The sequence below is a fragment of the Aspergillus ibericus genome (assembly GCF_003184845.1).
Source record: "Aspergillus ibericus CBS 121593 unplaced genomic scaffold BO80scaffold_66, whole genome shotgun sequence".
In the NCBI taxonomy this organism is placed as follows: Eukaryota; Fungi; Ascomycota; class Eurotiomycetes; order Eurotiales; family Aspergillaceae; genus Aspergillus; species Aspergillus ibericus.
In genome coordinates this window covers 78,315-96,941 of record NW_020292164.1, presented here as the reverse complement: position 1 = coordinate 96,941, position 18,627 = coordinate 78,315, and the positions used below count along the sequence as shown (strand labels likewise).

At 54.0% G+C, this 18,627-nt stretch overlaps 10 protein-coding genes across 10 annotated transcripts; 5 read left to right on the top strand and 5 right to left on the bottom strand.

The window, feature by feature from the left end:
- Positions 1–181: 181 nt before the first annotated feature.
- BO80DRAFT_247559 (uncharacterized protein) lies at positions 182–1,019 on the bottom strand. The gene has a single exon (XM_025714607.1). The coding sequence runs from the start codon at positions 891–893 to the stop codon at positions 444–446; it is 450 nt and encodes a 149-aa protein (XP_025570179.1). The 5' UTR covers positions 894–1,019; the 3' UTR covers positions 182–443.
- Positions 1,020–2,242, top strand: BO80DRAFT_247568 (uncharacterized protein). The gene is made up of 3 exons (XM_025714608.1): positions 1,020–1,485; positions 1,543–1,781; positions 1,839–2,242. Exons 1-3 carry the CDS (start codon positions 1,145–1,147, stop codon positions 2,042–2,044), a joined length of 786 nt encoding a protein of 261 aa, XP_025570178.1. The 5' UTR covers positions 1,020–1,144; the 3' UTR covers positions 2,045–2,242.
- BO80DRAFT_497463 (fungal specific transcription factor domain-containing protein) lies at positions 2,147–6,030 on the bottom strand. Its single transcript, XM_025724078.1, has 4 exons — positions 5,409–6,030; positions 4,515–4,609; positions 4,013–4,458; positions 2,147–3,900 (listed from the first exon to the last, which is right to left on the bottom strand). The coding sequence occupies exons 1-4, from the start codon at positions 5,811–5,813 to the stop codon at positions 2,441–2,443; spliced, it is 2,406 nt and encodes an 801-aa protein (XP_025570177.1). The 5' UTR covers positions 5,814–6,030; the 3' UTR covers positions 2,147–2,440.
- Positions 6,031–7,151: 1,121 nt separating this feature from the next.
- BO80DRAFT_459476 (salicylate hydroxylase) lies at positions 7,152–8,542 on the top strand (the record flags this gene model as incomplete). Its single annotated transcript, XM_025722346.1, has 4 exons — positions 7,152–7,283; positions 7,342–7,693; positions 7,758–8,311; positions 8,348–8,542. 4 exons carry the CDS (start codon positions 7,152–7,154, stop codon positions 8,540–8,542), a joined length of 1,233 nt encoding a protein of 410 aa, XP_025570176.1.
- Positions 8,543–8,740: 198 nt separating this feature from the next.
- On the top strand, positions 8,741–10,408 carry BO80DRAFT_247476 (zinc-dependent alcohol dehydrogenase). The gene is made up of 6 exons (XM_025714606.1): positions 8,741–9,345; positions 9,402–9,485; positions 9,542–9,632; positions 9,680–9,800; positions 9,858–9,993; positions 10,045–10,408. The coding sequence occupies exons 1-6, from the start codon at positions 8,955–8,957 to the stop codon at positions 10,293–10,295; spliced, it is 1,074 nt and encodes a 357-aa protein (XP_025570175.1). The 5' UTR covers positions 8,741–8,954; the 3' UTR covers positions 10,296–10,408.
- A 5-nt stretch (positions 10,409–10,413) lies between these two features.
- Positions 10,414–11,767, bottom strand: BO80DRAFT_393138 (NAD(P)H-quinone oxidoreductase). Its single transcript, XM_025717245.1, has 4 exons — positions 11,431–11,767; positions 11,331–11,386; positions 11,197–11,283; positions 10,414–11,150 (listed from the first exon to the last, which is right to left on the bottom strand). The coding sequence occupies exons 1-4, from the start codon at positions 11,666–11,668 to the stop codon at positions 10,521–10,523; spliced, it is 1,011 nt and encodes a 336-aa protein (XP_025570174.1). The 5' UTR covers positions 11,669–11,767; the 3' UTR covers positions 10,414–10,520.
- A 201-nt stretch (positions 11,768–11,968) lies between these two features.
- BO80DRAFT_418128 (class II aldolase/adducin family protein) lies at positions 11,969–13,052 on the top strand. The gene is made up of 2 exons (XM_025718251.1): positions 11,969–12,359; positions 12,420–13,052. The coding sequence occupies exons 1-2, from the start codon at positions 12,095–12,097 to the stop codon at positions 13,037–13,039; spliced, it is 885 nt and encodes a 294-aa protein (XP_025570173.1). The 5' UTR covers positions 11,969–12,094; the 3' UTR covers positions 13,040–13,052.
- A 78-nt stretch (positions 13,053–13,130) lies between these two features.
- On the bottom strand, positions 13,131–15,633 carry BO80DRAFT_469081 (nitrogen assimilation transcription factor NirA). Its single transcript, XM_025722982.1, has 3 exons — positions 15,251–15,633; positions 13,438–15,188; positions 13,131–13,393 (listed from the first exon to the last, which is right to left on the bottom strand). Exons 1-3 carry the CDS (start codon positions 15,403–15,405, stop codon positions 13,179–13,181), a joined length of 2,121 nt encoding a protein of 706 aa, XP_025570172.1. The 5' UTR covers positions 15,406–15,633; the 3' UTR covers positions 13,131–13,178.
- Positions 15,634–15,803: 170 nt separating this feature from the next.
- Positions 15,804–17,680, top strand: BO80DRAFT_247459 (mitochondrial carrier). Its single transcript, XM_025714605.1, has 3 exons — positions 15,804–16,216; positions 16,376–16,689; positions 16,759–17,680. The coding sequence occupies exons 1-3, from the start codon at positions 16,145–16,147 to the stop codon at positions 17,216–17,218; spliced, it is 846 nt and encodes a 281-aa protein (XP_025570171.1). The 5' UTR covers positions 15,804–16,144; the 3' UTR covers positions 17,219–17,680.
- On the bottom strand, positions 17,210–18,373 carry BO80DRAFT_429572 (NAD(P)-binding protein). Its single transcript, XM_025720500.1, has 3 exons — positions 18,108–18,373; positions 17,690–18,056; positions 17,210–17,644 (listed from the first exon to the last, which is right to left on the bottom strand). Exons 1-3 carry the CDS (start codon positions 18,334–18,336, stop codon positions 17,281–17,283), a joined length of 960 nt encoding a protein of 319 aa, XP_025570170.1. The 5' UTR covers positions 18,337–18,373; the 3' UTR covers positions 17,210–17,280.
- Positions 18,374–18,627: the final 254 nt, after the last annotated feature.

Here is an 18,627-nt window from a genome sequence, read left to right as displayed (position 1 = left end):
GTGTTCCTATCTCTATCATCGCCTGAAGGGCACCCTTTTATACATCCGATTAGGGACGCAGTGATGTGAATCTCATCGAAGAGGAGCGATGCCAAACTGCCCAAGGCCCGGAAACTCTCCGCACCGAGCCCACGGACGCATGCGCAGCGTTCCATATGCGTCGCTGTACGCAACAATGAAGCATATTCGCACAGTGTGTGATGCTACTGACAGGCAACAGCGGCGGATATGCTATCGTGCGCTTAACTCCTGGGAGGAAATCTGTGATGTTGCAGCTGCTTATACGCCGTGCATGGGTCTCCGCAGCACCAACCAACGTACGTGCGTTAAGTTCCGGACCACGACCAGCCAAGACTTTCCAGCCAGATGACGGTTACAATTTTTGGGTCAGATTATATCACTCAAGCTCATCGCCCTCCCCTGGACCTCGTACAAGGCGGGGGTTACCATTTGGGCGTCTCCGCTTTATACCAGTGGTCCAACCCACTGTTGCAGTTTTGGCAGCCACAACACATAGCATTGTGCAAGCTATATCGTAATATGCCCCAGTTTGAACTGCACCTTGTATGCAAAAGATCCGTGCACGGATGGTTAGACTTATCTTGGTTACATGTAGTGACCAACGTGGCGATCTGAAACGACCGAGGATACATTTGTCGGCTAACCAGGCTATCAAGAAAAGCCCACCATTGGTGATGGGATAGCATTGACCGCGATATCTGCACTGTGGCAATTATTGAATCTAGCCGAGCCATGAAGGCCATTGCGTTGGTCCATAGAAACGAACACGAGTGACGCGTATACCTGCTGTGAATTAGAGTAGCGAAGGACAGCCTTACGCTGGATGCATACAGCGGCCGTCGGTGGTCGCAGTAGGGCCTCATGTGTCGCATCACATTCGGCTAAAGGAGGATATCGGAAGCAGCGGGAAGCACTCTCGCGAAAGGCTCAGAATGAATGAACTGCAGAAGTGCCTCAATATTTGCCTAGATGTGCAACATCGTATTTTTGGAAAGTGCACTCCCGACTTTGTGGTTAGCAGACATAAAAGCCCCAGCACTCTCGATGTCTGACAGACGCAATCCTCATTGACATTTCACCCGTATCATTTGTGACAAATCTCACCATATCTTCATTGATAACCATGCCTGCCCACTCTCTTCCAGAGCTTGACGTCTCCCTCTTGTCCGCCGACTATGTCGACCCTCCCGAGGGAGTGGATGTGACCAGTGACTATGGCACTCCCAACTTGCTGTTCCTTTACTACTACCGCCTTGTCTCGGACTCCGACAGAGAGGCTTTGAAGTCTTTGAAGAACGACATCGAAGCTTGGAACGCCTGGGAACTTGCACAAGCCGAGTCTCAGCTCAACAACCAAATGAGAAAGGACAACTTGCCTACCGACGATTTGCTTGAATCGCGCGTCAAGCGGACTGACTACCGCGCCAAGGTCATCAGCGCCTTGCGCCAGCGAAGCCAATCTTGGTCAGTTCACCCTCCTAGCACAGGCAACTTATACCATACTGATGCTGCTCCATGAAGGCTCTCGGAAACCGAGAACAGGCAATACAGCATCGAGGTGGAAACCGATGAGGACAACATGAACCAGAGACTCATGGATGAGCTGCAAGTGCGACTTGAGTCGGATGAGAGATTGCCGGACCAATTTGATGTGGTTTTGCGCATCATCAACCGGATCATCGCCGCACGTCGCTCAGATGAATTCCAGCAGTACCAGTCCACTCATGTGGAATTGAAGGTCAATGAGGACAGCAACCCAGGTAGGCAACACTTGATGGATGTCCTGTCCACTGTCGTATACTAATAACATGGAATAGAGATCAAGTGTATCTCATTCACGATCTCCGAGGGGGAAAAGAAGAAGCGGTCGGATTCCGTCGTGGTCAAGATTGACTATGTTAACTATCGGTATCAACTGGATCGGAATACCTGGGGTGAGAACCGGGACAAGGCACAGGACATGATTGCCAGGGGTGAGAGCATCCGCAGGGATATGACACTGGAGTTGTGCGTGAATAACTAGGTACTTCTGGACCTCAGAATGGCCCTGTTGCGATCAGGCCAGATGAAGGTCAGCCGTGAAACGTTTTCACAGGATCAATTTGTAAACCTGGCTGGGCCTATGGTTCTGGGTATGTGGAGGAATTAGCCAGGAGAGAGTGCAAATTGTTGGCAGAATGCATAAGTGATTTTGAGGTCCAATGACATGTCCTCCTGAATGAGCTGTCCCTAAGGCTCACATGATTGCTACCGGCCTATCCTTCTAGAATCCCTGTACCAAGGGGGGTTATGTACCTGATGGGTGCTTCTTCAAATATCCCTCACTAACTTCTGAGATTATCTTCACACTGAGATCTTCAAGCTATGGGTATTAGATGATTAAGCCTCAAGATAGAGCCTTTGCTAATCGTCTTTGCACTTAGGCCAGGTTCAGGCTGCCAAGGAACTGTTCAAAGTTGCTCCAGTCCAGGCTATACTGCGTAACTGCCTGCATAGACTCTTGCCATGCACTTAGACTACCTGAAATCGAGGCATCGGGGTCACCATCCTGGTCGCTGGGGCATAGAATATGTGCGTCCAAGATCCGCGTATGGCTTTCGTTGTCTGTCGGGGTTAATGGGCAGTGGTTGTCACTGCTCGGATTTTCGGCGCCAGATCGCGCATTTGCCATGACTGCCTCATCGAACTTCTGCAGAACCGCCTTGAACCTTTGCATGGTCGAGCATTTCGCATGAACTTCCATGACGGACTGCAGTCGTGCCACCATGGATTGAACCTGAGACTGGGTAGTACCCTCTAGTTCCTCTGTTTGCCTCGATGGATGTGGTGGCAGAACCCACAGCCGACGCAGAAGCAAGACCATACCGGCAGAGTACCCGTAGAACAGATCGAGGCCAGACTTTCCGTTGATGGCACGTGTAGACTCCAGCAAAACAAGGAGGTTTATGATACGTGATGCTGATGTGAGACAGGTGCGAGCTAGGTACTCTGTGACCCGTCCTAGACTTTTTAGATCGTTGTCAGGAGTGGTCCACGGATAGTACTGTCTTGGATTTGGTCCTCGGTTTGCGGATATAACTGTCAGCAAGTATGGACGAGTAAGCTGGATAATCAAGTTGTTGTAATTCATGTGCAGGAGGACCATTGGGCGTAGGTGAGAAGGCGGACAACGAGAGATGAATGTATCCAAGTCAGCCACACAGGGCGTGGGGCAAGCATGCAAGATGTGGACTGGCACGGTGAGATATGTGGGCATTGTGCTCTCCCATGTTTTTAAGCTGCCCAGGAGGGTTATGGGATCGGCGACGGGAGAATCAGCGGACAACACCGGGAATGAAGGTCTATGGACGAAGCATATGGCATCCCGAAGCCTACTGGCCCGTCGCTGCAGGTCAACAGCCACCTGAACGTACTGAGGGGGGGCCCAATTGCTACCGGAGAGGTCCTCACAAGCGGGTTCCAGAGCGACCTCTGGACAATCGATAGCACTGGGACGTCCCAAAGATAAACAGAGAAATTGCTCGAATGAGAATAAGACATACCACACCCGATCTCGAATTTCTCGCTCTATTAGACGGAGACTGTTGTTGACATCGCTTCGGTGCAAGCCGAGAGCAATGGCTAGTCGTGCGGCGCCACCTGTTAGAGTCCATGCGGCATTCCGATCATTGTTGTTGTGCAAGAGTATTGCCATCAGCAATAGGGCTTGGATGTTGGAAACCGTAGATGAGGTCAACAGATTTGGCAACGCTTCTCGAGCGAGGGTCCAGCAGCGTGAACGCAGCATGTCCAGGTCCGTAATGTGGTCCCGGATGCTGTCATCCGAGATCCAGCAAGCGAACGCCAGAGCTGTGTGGACACAGGCCGTCCAACCGTTGTCTAGGGCATCCGTCGAGCCGTCCAGAGAGACATAGTATTCGAGTTTGTCGTAAAATTAGGCTCGGTCCAGCAGTGGAAAGTCTTCATTTACGGAGTGGAAGAAGGCGTTGACCAATTTTGAAGGGAGTCTCTGGGAATTCTCTGCAGCTGTGCCCGGAGAGGCGTTGTTCTTGGACACGCGTATCTTCCTCCAGGTAGGAGTTGACACCAGACAACGTCCATCGGCTCTGGTGGTATTGAACCTCCAATGCCTCCGCAACAGTGTCCGTCGCAAACCGAGAGGACGGCTGTCGCTCCGATATCAGGCTGCGGAGATCCGCAAAGAAACAAAAAGAGCCGGACGGTCCAATGTAGTGGGAATGGCCTCGACTGTCTTTGACAAGCCGCGGCATTGGCTGGCTGGATTTATCGGCGCAGTGCTCGATATCATCGTGTGGTTCCGTGCTTAACCGTGGTATTGGATAGCCGGCATTCCGGCCGAACTGCAGGAGAACGGGAATGCTGTCCAGAGGCGCCCCAGGAAATGACCCTTTCACAATGGCTTCGAGACATTGGATCCTACAATGGTGTTTGTTAGCCTGGATTGACACTAGGTACGCTTGAGTCACCCATACCGGTCACGAATGGTCTCGACGCTTCCGTGCAGGCGGGTTTTGCGCTGGTAGTTGGAGACGCATAGGATGCCACTCCGCTGACATGCAACACAAGCCTGCTCGACGAATACACTTGCACCGACGCTAATTCGCCTAGTCAGCTGGTGCACGTAAGCTTTATCTGATGGGTGGGTTACCTTTCGACAGGAATCGCAGCTAAGGGAAGTACGCTTCCGCAGCTCGTCGGGGACCTGACGGCTTGCCAGACGGTTCTCCATATCCGATGAATAGCCAGGGAGAATCCATCCGAGGGAAGATAAGATCCGAAGTTGTGTCTGTCCGATAGGCTTTAAGCCGAGATCACAGGGTCTGAAGAATGAGGTGGCGGATGCAAGCATCCGGACCTCGGGTAGACCAGCAGGAAGCCATGACCCGAGACCCTGGTAGATGGCAGGGATGCTTCTACTGAGCAGCTTTTGGTTTCCCCTAGAGACAAGAGTGTCCGTCTGGAGGGATGCCAGACAAGGGATCTTAAATCAGCCATGCTATGCCTGAGGCATCACTACGTGATTTCAATGAAAACTACAGAATGGATTCGAGTGAATGTTATATTCGTCTGAAGAGGTAAAGGATATATGCAACAATTTCGAGTCCCGTTCCCACTCACCCAAGCCTGGCGCTTCTCCAGCGGATGCAACTTCAGTAGCCACAGAGCAATCAGAATGCCCCCAGTGTCCCCCGCTCACAGAATTAAAACCACTTGTGACTTTGAACCGGACACCCCGGCGTGCTATAAAACCCCCCAACAACCCATAGAAAAATATCACCCAGGGCCCAAATGCCACCTCCCCCGAAGGTCATCGTCTTGAGAAATGCCAGGTAATAGTGACCGGCGTACCACTGGTCGCCACCCACCGGCCCTGTGAAGATGGAGAGAAGGGTTGCTGTGCGATCCTGGCGATAACACTTATTATCCAGTAACCGGTGTTCAAACACTCCCCAGCGACGCAGGAGATCCGCACGACTAGAGTGAGGTGAGAGATACCACCAGTCATATAGGATTGTGACGCCTACAAGGACACAGCCAATAGAATTCAGGAGGGCAATCCACCAGAGAAGTCGGCGAGTGCTCACGCGAGACTTCACCCATTCCAAGGCAGACTGTTTGGGACGGGCAGCGGGGGCGAAGTTGCCTCGCCTGCTTGAGCCACGGAATTCTGAAGGCATTTTGCCTAATGTATGACCACTGCGTCCGACGGGACCGGCCAGTGAGTAGGTAGTGCGGAGGGAAAGTATTTTGAAGAGGTTTGTCAAGGGCATATGTCGTATAGCTTCACTTCTCGAATAGCTGGGTCACGATGAAGTGGAAGCGATAAGATCTGGATAGCTGAAAAGCAAAGGGAGAGAGAATGCAGCGGTATACATGCGGGTTTAAATAATGCACCGTACGTGGGATCGATTGGTATTCCCGGCATGTGCCTTGTTCTTTTCTAATGGTATTCAGAAGTCCCCCGCGGTGGCGGGGATGATCTCCAGGATGAAACACGTTTTTCGATCATCTCCTTTCTATATAGAGGAACCTACGAGTGTCCAGCCATTTAACAAGAGCAATTGCTAGAAGAGTGGCGGAAAGCGTTGGGGGGTGTATTCTTTGTTGATGGGGTTATCCGTAACTTGATTGGTGCCAACAAAGACATCCTGGCTGATAGTTTCACTGTGTTTCATGATTGCATCGTTGATGACTTGGGAGACGGAATGATCCGAGATACCAAGATTCCCCTCCCGGGAGGATCCTGTTCCGTGGTTGACAGTCATTGAATGGTTGCTTTGTAGGGCTGTGGTCTCGGTCCACCACTCTGTCGTCTGACTTGACTGCCAAGCAATGTAATGTTCCTTCGCCTAGTAACTTGAAGACTGAGATGTCCACCATTACAGACTTTACTGAAGCAATACTCAGTGTTCACGGTACCTCCCAGAGTTTAGGTGATTGGAAACGGCCCAAGTTGCCTGATGTACGGAAAATGCCGTACCCGTAGACTGGGCGAAGCGGTAGGTATCTGACGAGAGAGTCATATGGTGACTGGAGGCAACTTAATCACACGACTTACCAACAAGCCAAAAATAAAGTTGGACGATGATGAGTCTCGCATGTCAGCAAACACTGAGTGTCAATTGGGTCCGATGGTCTGTATGTTTGAAAGAAGATTGGGGTTGAGATGATGCCGTCAACCATCTCAACTGCCGTCCAAGTTTACAACAAAGATATTAATAAATTACATAGAAAACGGTTGGATATGGTTCCATCCAGATTCGTCTCATTCAGCGAGGAAACAGGGCTTAAATAAGGAAAGCCTTTCAGAGACACCACGGGATTTGACCGGAGGATTCCTACGAAGCACGAGGCAATCCCACCACCTGGTAGGGCTCCCCACCCGGAGACAGCCTACCGGGCAGGCTTCTGTAGATCCGACCCTCCTGCGGATGCATGTTCCCGCCTCTCCGGGTATCGAGATCCGCGCCCTCAACGACGACGGCGGACCGCAGCAGCTATCCATCCACTCCGTGCAAGAGCCTTGGTTGGCGACGTGTTATTGAATCGTGCATCTAGGCATTATCCATCATACTCTGGATACCTCATACTTCATTGCACACCATAAAATGTCGGCAAGGTTGGAACCCCTTGAGATTCTCATTGTGGGTGCTGGGCTCGGAGGGCTTTTTGCATCTCTGGCTCTTCGACAAGATGGCCATCGTGTGACGCTTCTCGATTCCTCTGCCGAATTTAAGGAGGTCAGAAACATGCACTCGAGCCATTCTAAGGACAAGATGTACTCATCATGCCAATGAGCACGCCGGTGCCGGTATTCGCATCCCGCCCAATAGCTCCCGTCTCCTGCGCCGTTGGGGCATTGACATCGACGGGCTGAAGAAATCAACCTGTCGTCGTTACCATTTCGTTCGCTGGGAGGACGGTTCGACCATCACCAAGATCCCCTTTGACGATATCGAGGAACGACACGGCGCGCCGTATTACATGGTCCATCGAGCCGATTTACACGCAAGTTTGCTTACCGCGGCAATCCGAGCGGGGGTGGCCATCCACAACCACCAACATGTCACGTCCTACGATTTCACCGTCCCAAAAGCCATCACAGCAGGCTTGAAGGAATGGACGGCTGACCTCATCATCTGTGCGGATGGTAGGGCCTCTTCACACTCCCTGTGCGGGGAATTTCAGTACTGACGTATACGGATTTGTCCTAGGAATTAAATCCACGGCTCGACCCCTTCTGACCGGCCAACCAGACCGCCCGAGAGATACTGGCGACGTGGCCTACCGCATCCTCATCCCTGGGAAGGACCTCCTTGCAGATCCAGACCTTGCCGATCTTATCACGGATCCCGCAAACACATCTTGGTGTGGACCAGATGCCCACCTCGTCGGCTATCCCATCCGTGCTGGCGAGCTGTACAACATCGTCGTATGTGCTACTTCACAAGGGGAGACAACAGATGACACCTGGGTGGTGGAGGGCAACAACGAGGAACTTTGTGCGCGATTCTCCGGATGGGAACCACGGGTGCAGAAGCTATGTCGATTGACTCAGTCATTTATGAAATGGCGTTTGTGCGATCTTCCTGTGCTCTCGACTTGGGTGCATCCGTCCGGTAAAGCATGTCTTCTGGGCGATGCGTGTCACCCGATGCTTCCCTACCTAGCTCAGGGAGCTGCCCAGGCCGCTGAAGATGCAGCTACGATCCGCAAGGTGCTGGCGGAAAGAACCGACATTGCGAGTGCGTTGAAACGGTATGAGCGTGTCCGAAGCCCAAGAGCGTCACTCATCCAATCGAAGACACGAGAGCATCAGTATATCCTGCACATTGGCGATGGGAGTGAACAACGTCAACGAGACGAGGTCATGCGGCATGACAGTCCCTCTAGCCCCATCTTTTGGGGACATGCGCTGCGCCGGGAGTGGCTATTTAGCCATGATGCCGAGAAGGTTGACATTAACACAAACCCAGACGTAAAGAAGTCTGTTCTTTAATGATCCGTCACGCCCTTCATGTGGCTTATACTTGGTCTGCATGATACCTGAGTATGTGGTGTTTACCAGAATATTATTTTTGGATGTTTGGCACTGGTCCCAGCCTACGAGATGACATAGTAGAGTCCTTGGTTGCGTTCAGATCCGATATTGTCCCTAAGCATAATGCTATTGGAGCTCATAGTCCAACCTTCAGTCCTGCTGCCGTCATCTGCCGATCCATATCTCTGATCGGAATCTCAGATCCCCTCTTCCTTGCGGGGACCCCGCATCTCTCGGCTTCGTCAACCCATTCGGATAACTGCATCCTTGCTGTTTCTGCCAAGGACATATACCCATCTTCATCATCTCGAAGAGCTATTGTCTCTAGACCAAGCTAGCTGCTTACGTACCTAACATCTAGTCCGTTATCATGCCTGTGTATATCCCCTCCACCCGCAAAGTCGCCGTCTGCCTCGATACCCAACATATTACGGTTGAAGAGCGCCCAATTCCAACACCTCGCGATTCGGAGGTTCTGCTGCAGATTGAAGCTGCGGGGATCTGCGCGACAGATTTACATCTCGTCCGGAAGTCAATCCCATACCTCCAACGCAAGGTGGATATCTGTGGCCATGAGGGTGTTGGACGGATCGTTGCCGTGGGACCGGAGGTAGATGCTGCGCAGTGGCAGATCGGAGACCGAGTCGCACATCGATGGATCTATGATGTTTGCCTGGAGTGTGAGATGTGTCGAGGGGACAATGAACAGTTATGTGATTCCAGGAAGCTGAGTGGGAAGGACGTGGAGGGATGTTGGGGTGGTACTGTCTCCTTCAGAATTTCCTATCATGATGGATAAATCAACTGAACCTGTTAGAATATACGATTGTCAACACGCGGTATCTCATGCGCATCCCGGAGGATATGTCTGCTGTTGAAGCTGCGCCGACACTGTGTGCCGGTATGTATGGCACATGTCGTATCAACATGCAAATGCTGAATCGTGTGGAAATCTAGGCACAACTGCATACAGGGCACTTCGAACTGCCGGTCTTGCTCCTGGCCAGTGGGTAGCTATTGTCGGAGCTGGGGGCGGCTTGGGACATTTGTGAGCCATCACCCATTCATCTCACCACCGGTGCTCATATTAGACAGAGCAGTACAATACGCACGAGCGAGCGGCCTCCGGGTCCTAGGCATCGACACAGGCTCAAGCAAACGAGAGCTCTGTGGCCGACTCGGAGCGACTGCTTACGTCGACTTTATGGAGTCACAGGTATAATCACTGTAGTGCCTGGTGGGAGTTAAGGGATGACTGACATGAAATTGTTAGGACCTCGCATCAGATATCATTCAGCTGACTGATGGTGGGCCTCATGGAGTGATCGTGGTCAGCTCCAGCACCAAGGCATACGAGCAGGCCTTAACATATGTTCGGAAGACGGGCATCATCGTCTGCATTGGAATCAGTTCGTTGCTGCTCTCATCTTTCTGGTTACTCGCACTAACCCATCTGGCAGCACCAAACAAGATGAACTTCCCTGTTGGTCCCGAATATTTCGTTGCTCGCGGTATCCGACTCACCGGCAGCAGCACAGGGACGATGAAGCATACTCAGGAAGCGTTGGAGTACGTCCGTGATGGTCGAGTGAAGCCGAGGATTGTTGAGACCCGGTTGGAAGAGATTGAGGCGTGTTTGCAGGCGCTGGAGAAAGGGGAGGTGGAGGGTCGTTTTGTGGCTACTTTTGATCGGAGACATGGCCGTCTATAACATCTCATACAACTTCGCGCTTTGCGGCCTTCTTTGTCTTATTCTCAGTCCATCCCTGACTCCATGTATCCTACTTTTGATTGACACAAAAGTATACAACATCCAAGGCTTTATATGACTTCCTCGCTCTTGGCATGTTCATTTCACAGTTGTATCCCACATAGTCGTATCTCCAGTATTAACGCCAGGAAACTATACAGTAGACTCATATGACGAAACCACTCCTTAAGTCTCATCAACCACACAAATAATCTTTCCAGCGTTGACATTCGACTCCAGTCGCTTATGAGCATCCGTCACCTGCGTCCAGGGGTACACCTTGTCCACCGTCGTTTTCACCTCCCCGGTCTTCATATGAGGAAGGATCTTCTCGGCAAACAGATCCCTTAACTGTCCTTGATAGTCAGCAGATCTGGTTCTCAATGTCGTCGCCAGCAGCCAAATCCGCTTATTGAGCAAGGCGCGCAGATCAAAGTCATCCACCTTGCTTCCACTGAGCGCTGCTACCAGCACCATGCGGGAGTCCATGGCAGCCGAGGCCATGTTCTGGTGGAAATAGTCCCGTCCGACCAGGTCGACAATCAGATCTACACCGCGACCATTCGTCTCCCGCCTAACCACCTCTGCAAAGTCTTCCCCGGAGCGATAATTGACTGCAAAGTCTGCCCCGAGGGAGCGACATAGGTCGCATTTTTGGTCACTTCCTGCCGTGGTGAAGATGTTGGATGCGCCGCCGACCTTGGCGATTTGGATGGCGGATTGACCGACTCCTGAGGCACCGGCGTGGATAAGCACTGATTGACCAGGTTGGAGGTTACCAACTAAGTGAATGGCTTGGATAGCCGTGAAGGAGGTCTGATCTATTAGCAAGCTGAAAACGGACACAAGGAATAGATCCTACCTCAGGAATGCCGGCTGCTTCTTCAAAAGACAACGTCGAGGGCAGATGCATGAGCATCTTCTCCGACACTGCAATCTTCTGGGCATACTGTCCACTGTCAATGGGGTGTCAATAACAGGGAAACCCAGACCTACTGCTCCTCCATAAGCGAGACCAAACACCTTGTCGCCGACCTGAAAGTCATCCGAGCCTACCCTCTCAGCAAGTATCCTCCCATAGCCTTAACAAACTTACATTCCGGCCCCTTCTCCTCGACAATCCCACTAAACTCGACGCCCATAATCTTCCCCGACTCGGGTAACAACGGATACGGATACCGATCCTCTCTCTGCATAATATCCATGCGATTCAGACCAAAAGCCTTGATGCGCACCAGCACGCGATTCCCCGTCGGAACCGGATCCGCGACCCCCTCCTCGATGAAGAGGGCATCTGCGTCGCCTTTGCCATTCCTGACGCCTACGGCCTTCATGTCGGTTAACTCTTTGAAAACAACTGCACGAAAGTCGGCTGTAGATCGGACAGGTACCGGCGCGACACGGGAATAATAATGATTCACGCGCGAACCCCGCTGACATCACTTGCGGGGAAATGAACAGCCGGGGGAGAAGGCGAGGCCATTGCAAGTTTGCAACGGGCCCGCAGCGGATCCCAGGCTCCGTCCGACGGAGATCGACTCTCCGTGGCTGTCGTGGTCCGTCTATCCGATGCAGGGCCGCCACGATGCCATGGTCCATGACCTGTGGGAATTTAGCCACTGGGTATAAAGTACGTAGGATTCAGAATCAGTCGATGGATTTGCCTAGCAACGAAGACTAACCTGGTACCTCGACCAATCGAACGGTCTTACATCTACCACAACATACATCACCACCAGAGTCAAAACAACACCGACACCATGTCGACCACCATCACCGAAACCACGCCCCAAAACGGGCACAGCAATGGCTCAACCTCTAGCAACAACTTCTTCGAGGAGGTGCATTTCCTCGGCGACAAAGAAGGCCGCGTGGTGATCCGCTCGCCTCCCAACTTCAACACGCCCGAAGAAGAGCGCGAATACCAGAAACAGCATCTGGCCGCGGCCTTTCGCGTCTTCGCCAGACAGGGCTTCGACGAGGGTGTCGCCGGGCACATCTCCCTCCGTGATCCCCTTAATCCCCGTAACCCCCTTCCAACACCCACTTTCCCCCTCCGCACACCCTAACTAACCAACGTCACAGACCACTTCTGGATCAACCCGCTCAGCATGCACTTCTCCATGATCCGAGTATCCGACCTCGTCCTCGTCAACGAAAAAGGCGAAGTCCTCCCCGGCGGCGCGCAACACCCGATCAACGGCCCCGCCTTCGCCATCCACAGCGAAATCCACAAAGCGCGCCCGGACCTAAACGCAGCCTGCCACGCACATTCCGTATACGGAAAAGCCTTCTCATGCTTCGCCCGACCCATCGAAATGCTCTACCAGGACGCGCTGCGCTTCTACAACGATCTAGCCGTGTATCCACGGTACGGAGGCACCGTCCTCTCCACCGAGGAAGGCGCACGCATCGCCAAGGCATTAGGCCCGACGTGTCGGAGCGTGATCCTGCAAAACCACGGGATGATTACCTGTGGCCGGACGGTCGATGAGGCGGCGTTTTTGTTCATCGCGTTGGATCGTTGCTGTCATGCGCAGATGATGGCGAATGCGGCGGCCGGGCCGGGGTGGGAGAAGGTGTATATTAATCGGGAGGAGGCGGAGATGACGCATAAGAAGAGTGGGAATTCGAGTAAGATGTGGTTGGCGTTTCAGCCGTATTATGATCAGGTGGTGAGGGAGGATCCGTCGGTGTTGGAGTGATACAGTGGGTTCTATGAGGATGAGATGGGCGGGTGGGATGAGTTATGATGTGATGTATTTACTTGTTATTTGGATACTTTGTTTATGATTGATAGGAATGATGGTTCTAGCTTATCTATAAGTGTTGGTCTAGACATCATTAGTAGGGCACCACACCGTTGAAGATCGAGGAGATGGACATGTCCGGCTCGTTCATGAACCCGAACAGGAGATCGAGATCCTGGTTGAAGTCCTGGAAGCCGGACAGCTGATTGTCGTGGTCCAGTCGCCCCGGGCTAAAGTCCAGACCCGGGAAGGTTTGAAAGTCCAGGTTGATGTCCACCTGGAAGGGATCTTGGATGGCAGGGTCGCATCCTATGTCGTTAGTAGGAATGATGGTTCAGGGTGGACTAACATACCCGTTTGGATGGACATGCCGTTGGCCTCCATCAGCCGCCGGATGATCTTCGACGGTGCTGACACCCCGCAGTTGGGAATAGCCAATTCGTCCAGACAGCGCAGACACACTGTCAGTGGAGACGACGCTTCTTTCCGGCGCGTGCTTTCGCGAATGGCCGGATTTCGTGCATGGATGGTGCAGGCCACATACACCGCGTAGCTGAGCATGTAGTTGGCCCGCCGCAGTGAATAAGCGGATCGATAAGCCAGTGCCAGGCTTGTGATGTTGCGGGCGGCCGTGATACAGCGCTCCCAAGAGTCGGCCGGCGGATCCTCGGCGCGCAGATGCCCACTGCCCATAAATGGCCGATGGAGCAGGATGATGAGCGCGTTGTAGGTGGTCAGGAGGATAATCACATTCGGCGCCACAGCGGCCGGCGGGGACCGTCCATCATCCGCCCAGGGCTCGAACCGTAGCTCCCCCGGCAGCTTGCGGTACCACGTCGCCAGGCGACGATTGATCAGCTCCAGATACTTGCGCGTCTTGCGGCCCGTAGCACCCGCCATATAGAAGCGATCGATGATACTCGTCATGATCTTGGACAAGGAACACAGTTGCTGAAACACGGTCACCGAGTAGATGCGCGTAGGGACATGAGAGCGAATCTGGCTGTCCGGTTTCTGGGGATCGATATACTGCGTCCACAGCTCATTCTCTTCAAACGTGTCCATGAAGTCTCGAGAGACGTGGGCGTCCCGCAACTGGATCGTGAAAGGGCGTCCAAAGTATAAGCTCTGCAGCTTGTCGCAGATAAAGGCCGCCCAGAACACACGGCGTCGAACCTCGATATCCTCCGCACTGGCAGCCACCTCTTTGCAATCCAGATGCAATCCCAGGTCGTATACCATGCGCAGGGCAAACCCCGTATACAGCCAACCCTTCGAGGTTTGTCCCCGGGCGTTGAAGGTGCTGCCGAGCATGATCAGTCCGGCAATAGTCGGGATGCTGGAATGCGTCAACAAGGACTGTTCGGCCAGCAACTGATCGCATCGATCAAAGAATTGCTTCCCCGCAGATTCAGGCCGTCGAGGGTCTTCCCGGACTTCAAGTCGCTCCGAGAACTTGCTGGAACAGGCAAACACCGCATTGAGGAGAAACTCCGAGCAGTACGGCCCCCCCGTGACCAGATCCCGCATGAATGCCGGGCGATAGGTCAGCAGGAACGTGTGATGCTGCCGATTCCAATGCAGATCGAGCAGATGCAAGGCCAGCTCGGATGGTATGCCCCCAATAGTCGCGAGACGACGCAGGTCAGGCTCACGCTGGCGTTGTAGGGCTGCTTCGGCAATAAGCCGGTAGCGATCCGGCTCTGCAGCCGGTCGAGAGTGGGCGCCGTCGACCAGGCCGACGGGGCTCCGGGCATGCAACGCCGACGATGGGCCAAAGATGCCCACAGTGCCGCATTCGTCACGGGAGAGAAAGGTAGTGGGGTCATACTCCTCATCCTCCGAGGTGGTATCATCCAGCTCGTCATTGGGAGTAGACAGGGTCGAGGCGTTGTAGGCATCACCGGTCTGGGCCGGCTGGGCAGCCGGGATGGCGGCACTGGGGCCAGTCAAGGAGGGCGGCAGTTGCAAGAACCCATCCTGGACCTGGATCGCGTCCAGGATGCCAGCCCGGGCACTGGGCTCCGCATTCTTCAGGGCAATGATGACGTTCTCGGCTGCCCGCCGCTGGCGATGAGCCGCGTTGATGAGGGCTCTGGAGGGCCTATGGCCGGTCAGCCCGGCGTGGCCTGATCTGGGCCGCAGCCACCGACGAAGAAGACGTACCTCTGGCGGGGTGGGTCGACCACATAGACACATTGTCGATCATGGCGCTGGCACGAGCCACAGATGGGTTTCACATTGTCGCAGCGGATCTTGCGGACGCGACAGAATTGACAGGCCCGGGAGGTGGTCGGAGGAGACTGGCGCTTGGGACTCATGGCCGCACATGGCCGATTGCTCGGAGAAATGCGAGGGAAGGGAATCGAGGGGGGCTGATGGGAGAGTGGCCACGACGGTTAATTCAGAGGGCGCAGGGGGCAGCCGATCCGGGGGAGCCAAGAGAGACTAGTGGGGGGCACGGCCAGGCATGACGCGATGTCCGATCTGACATCTGCGGGGAAGCTGGGCAGGGACCTAGCATTGGGGGACTCTCGGCGGAAGAGCTTGGAGAGCTTCGACAAGCCTGGGAATGGTAGGATTGGAGGCCAGCTGGACCAGGGAGAGGGCTTTCCCGTTTAGGACGAGGGGGAGTTATTCTGACTAATACAAAACCCTCACTGCTGATTGGTCAAGAGGTCACAGGAGCACGGGCAGGCAGCCTCGCTTAATCTGGACTAGCGCCACGGAGCATTACGTTCCGTCGGGTCCCGTGATGTCATCCATCCCTCCTCCACAACTTGCTCCACTCGGTATGTCGGTCGGGTCCCGATCGATCGGACGTCCGATTGGGAATTGAGCCCCAGGAAGGGTTTGCATAGGCTTCAACGGGATGGAAGCAACACCATGCCTGCGTTGTGTGATACAGGAATGGCTTTACCTCGCTCGGAGCATAACTTCCCGTGGCGCGCATCAACAGAGGTCGCGACGCTTGGTACGACGCAGGATGGGAGCAGAAGTAGATAACCCATGTAGCTCCAATTTTACGACCGTGGCATTTCCAAGGCAGCATTTGGCATCATGAAAAGCATCGCCATGGCCACAAAACAACTCGCCACCGCTCCAGATGAGCGACACACCCCCAAGCAGAAGGTACATCGCCAGACCCATACCTAGACACCGCTAACCCTGGCAAGCCGCGTATTTCCCCCGGTGTCTCCCTCCTTGCCGGAGGCATGGCTGGGGGAGTCGAAGCAGCCATAACGGCATGTTCCACACTCCGACCCGACTCGCATCTCTAACGCCCTGCAGTATCCTTTCGAATTTGCCAAAACGCGTCTACAGCTCGGAGAGAATGCCGGTAGTCCAAGGAATCCGTTTCACCTCATTCGCCAGGTGACTGCAGCTGAGGGGATCGGAGGCATATACACGGGTTGCTCGAGTTTGATGGTAGGGACTATGCTCAAGGCGGGGGTGCGGTTTCTGTGCTTTGACTCGATCAAGAACCAGCTGGTGGACGATGCAGGTCGATTATCAACTGCCAATGGTATCCTGGCGGGTATGGTTGCGGGTGGTTTTGAGAGTCTGCTTGCTGTAACACCTACGGAGAGGATCAAGACTGCTCTGTAGGTGATCGAATCTCGAGACAGGATGGCGGAAGAATGACGCGTGGGACATGGCTAACCAGAGACCAGGATTGACGATGCCAAAGGTCCCCGCAGAGCCCGTGGTGCCATCCAGGGCACGTATATTCTGGTATCCCAACAAGGTGTCCGCAGTCTCTATCGCGGCTTGGTTCCTACGACGGTGAAGCAGTCGGCCACCTCGGCAGTGCGCATGGGGTCCTACAATATGCTGAAGGAGGCGTTTAAAGAGCATTCGATTCCAGTCAACGGAGTCACCACCTTCCTGATGGGCTCGCTGGCAGGCACTATCACTGTGTACGCGACGCAACCGTTCGACACAGTCAAGACGCGGGTTCAGGGCATGAGTCAGAAGGGCATGTCGCAAGCGGTCACAGAGCTGCTGCGCGAGGAGGGCATCCGAGGGTTCTGGCGAGGCAGTACCATGCGTCTCGGTCGGTTGGTCTTGAGCGGTGGCATTGTGTTTTCCGCCTACGAACAGTTTGCCTCGATACTGTCCAGTATGAATTAGACAGGCACTGCTACAGACGTAATCAAGATTATACCCTATTCGTTACATGCCTATGTCATATCTCAATGCTTGGGCGCAAGTTCCTCGACCTGCTTGCGGATCGAGTCCTCCACGAGCTCGGACAGCGTCGTCGTCTGCGTCACGCCGATATCCTCGTTGTCCCGACGATCGTACAGGGTGCCTCCCTCGGTCCAGATCCGCCGCAATGTGTAGACTGTCGCCTCGGGAGCACCATTGTCCCAGGCTTCCTTCTCAAGCGCCCGCAACTCGTCCAGCGGGGTGTATTCGACAGACCATGTACTTTTCGTGTGTGTCTCAAACACAGCTAATATCTCAGCCGGGGTGGTGGTAAACGAGTTGACTTTGAGGGCGCGGTTGCGGGCCGCATCCCAGTGGGTGAGGGTGTGCGCAACGAATTTCCCGACACTGTTCCGTCAGTATCGTCCACGGCTCTAATCAAGAAGCACATACTCCGCACAGGCGGTCAAACTAATCCGACCCTGTCCATCACCCAACAGCACAGCCTTCTTGGCGACCACATCGAATGTACCACCCCTAGGGGACCGCGAGCGACCCAGGTAGAAGGGAAAGTCCGCATAGGGTCCGGTCACGACGTAGGCATACTCGAGGTCACTGCGCACCTCCTTGAGGGCAGCGCGGACCTTCAGCTTCTGTTGGTGGGGCTTCTCGTGCTGCGAGGCGGGACTGTATTCGATGTCGGTGCCATACTCGGAGGGGAGGAAGCGCTTGATATTGGGGGTTTCGTTGGCCAGCTGGATGAGGGGAATCTGGGCCGCAATGGCGCCGCGACCGAGCGCGGAGATGATGGTGTCGACGCCTGTGCTGTTAGCACAACGCCTGAACGGATTCTTCCTAGGTTATGGTGTACCGTCGTAGGCTTTCAGCACCTCGTCGCGATTGGCAATGTTGCCGACCAAAATGTCGACCCCCTTGTGGCGGAGCGCGTTGATCTCGTCGGGCTTGCTGGTGAGGGTGTTGGGGCTGGTGAAGATGGCGATGCGACCAAAGGAGTCGCGGGCGTTGACGATGGCATCTATGATGTATTTGCCAATGCTGCCGGTGGCACCGAATATGAGGAGATTGGATTTGTCGGCCATGGTGACTGCCGAGTGCAATGGAGAGGAGAGTTGGATGGCTCGTGATAGATCCGGGGGGTTTGTTGCTTATAAACCCCGCCGGCTATGCGATACCCCGCCCTCGGATCGGCCGATAAGATCGTGTCTCTTCGGCCGTCACTACTCGATTCGACATGGACTTATAGTGCTGGGCTACAAGTTCAAGTTTACAAATCTTTCTTTCTACAGGGCTATATGCATTCTAACATGAAAAACTCGGTATCATTGTTGCCAAATCCTAGTACATAGCATTGTCGAGTCCCCCCCCTCGGA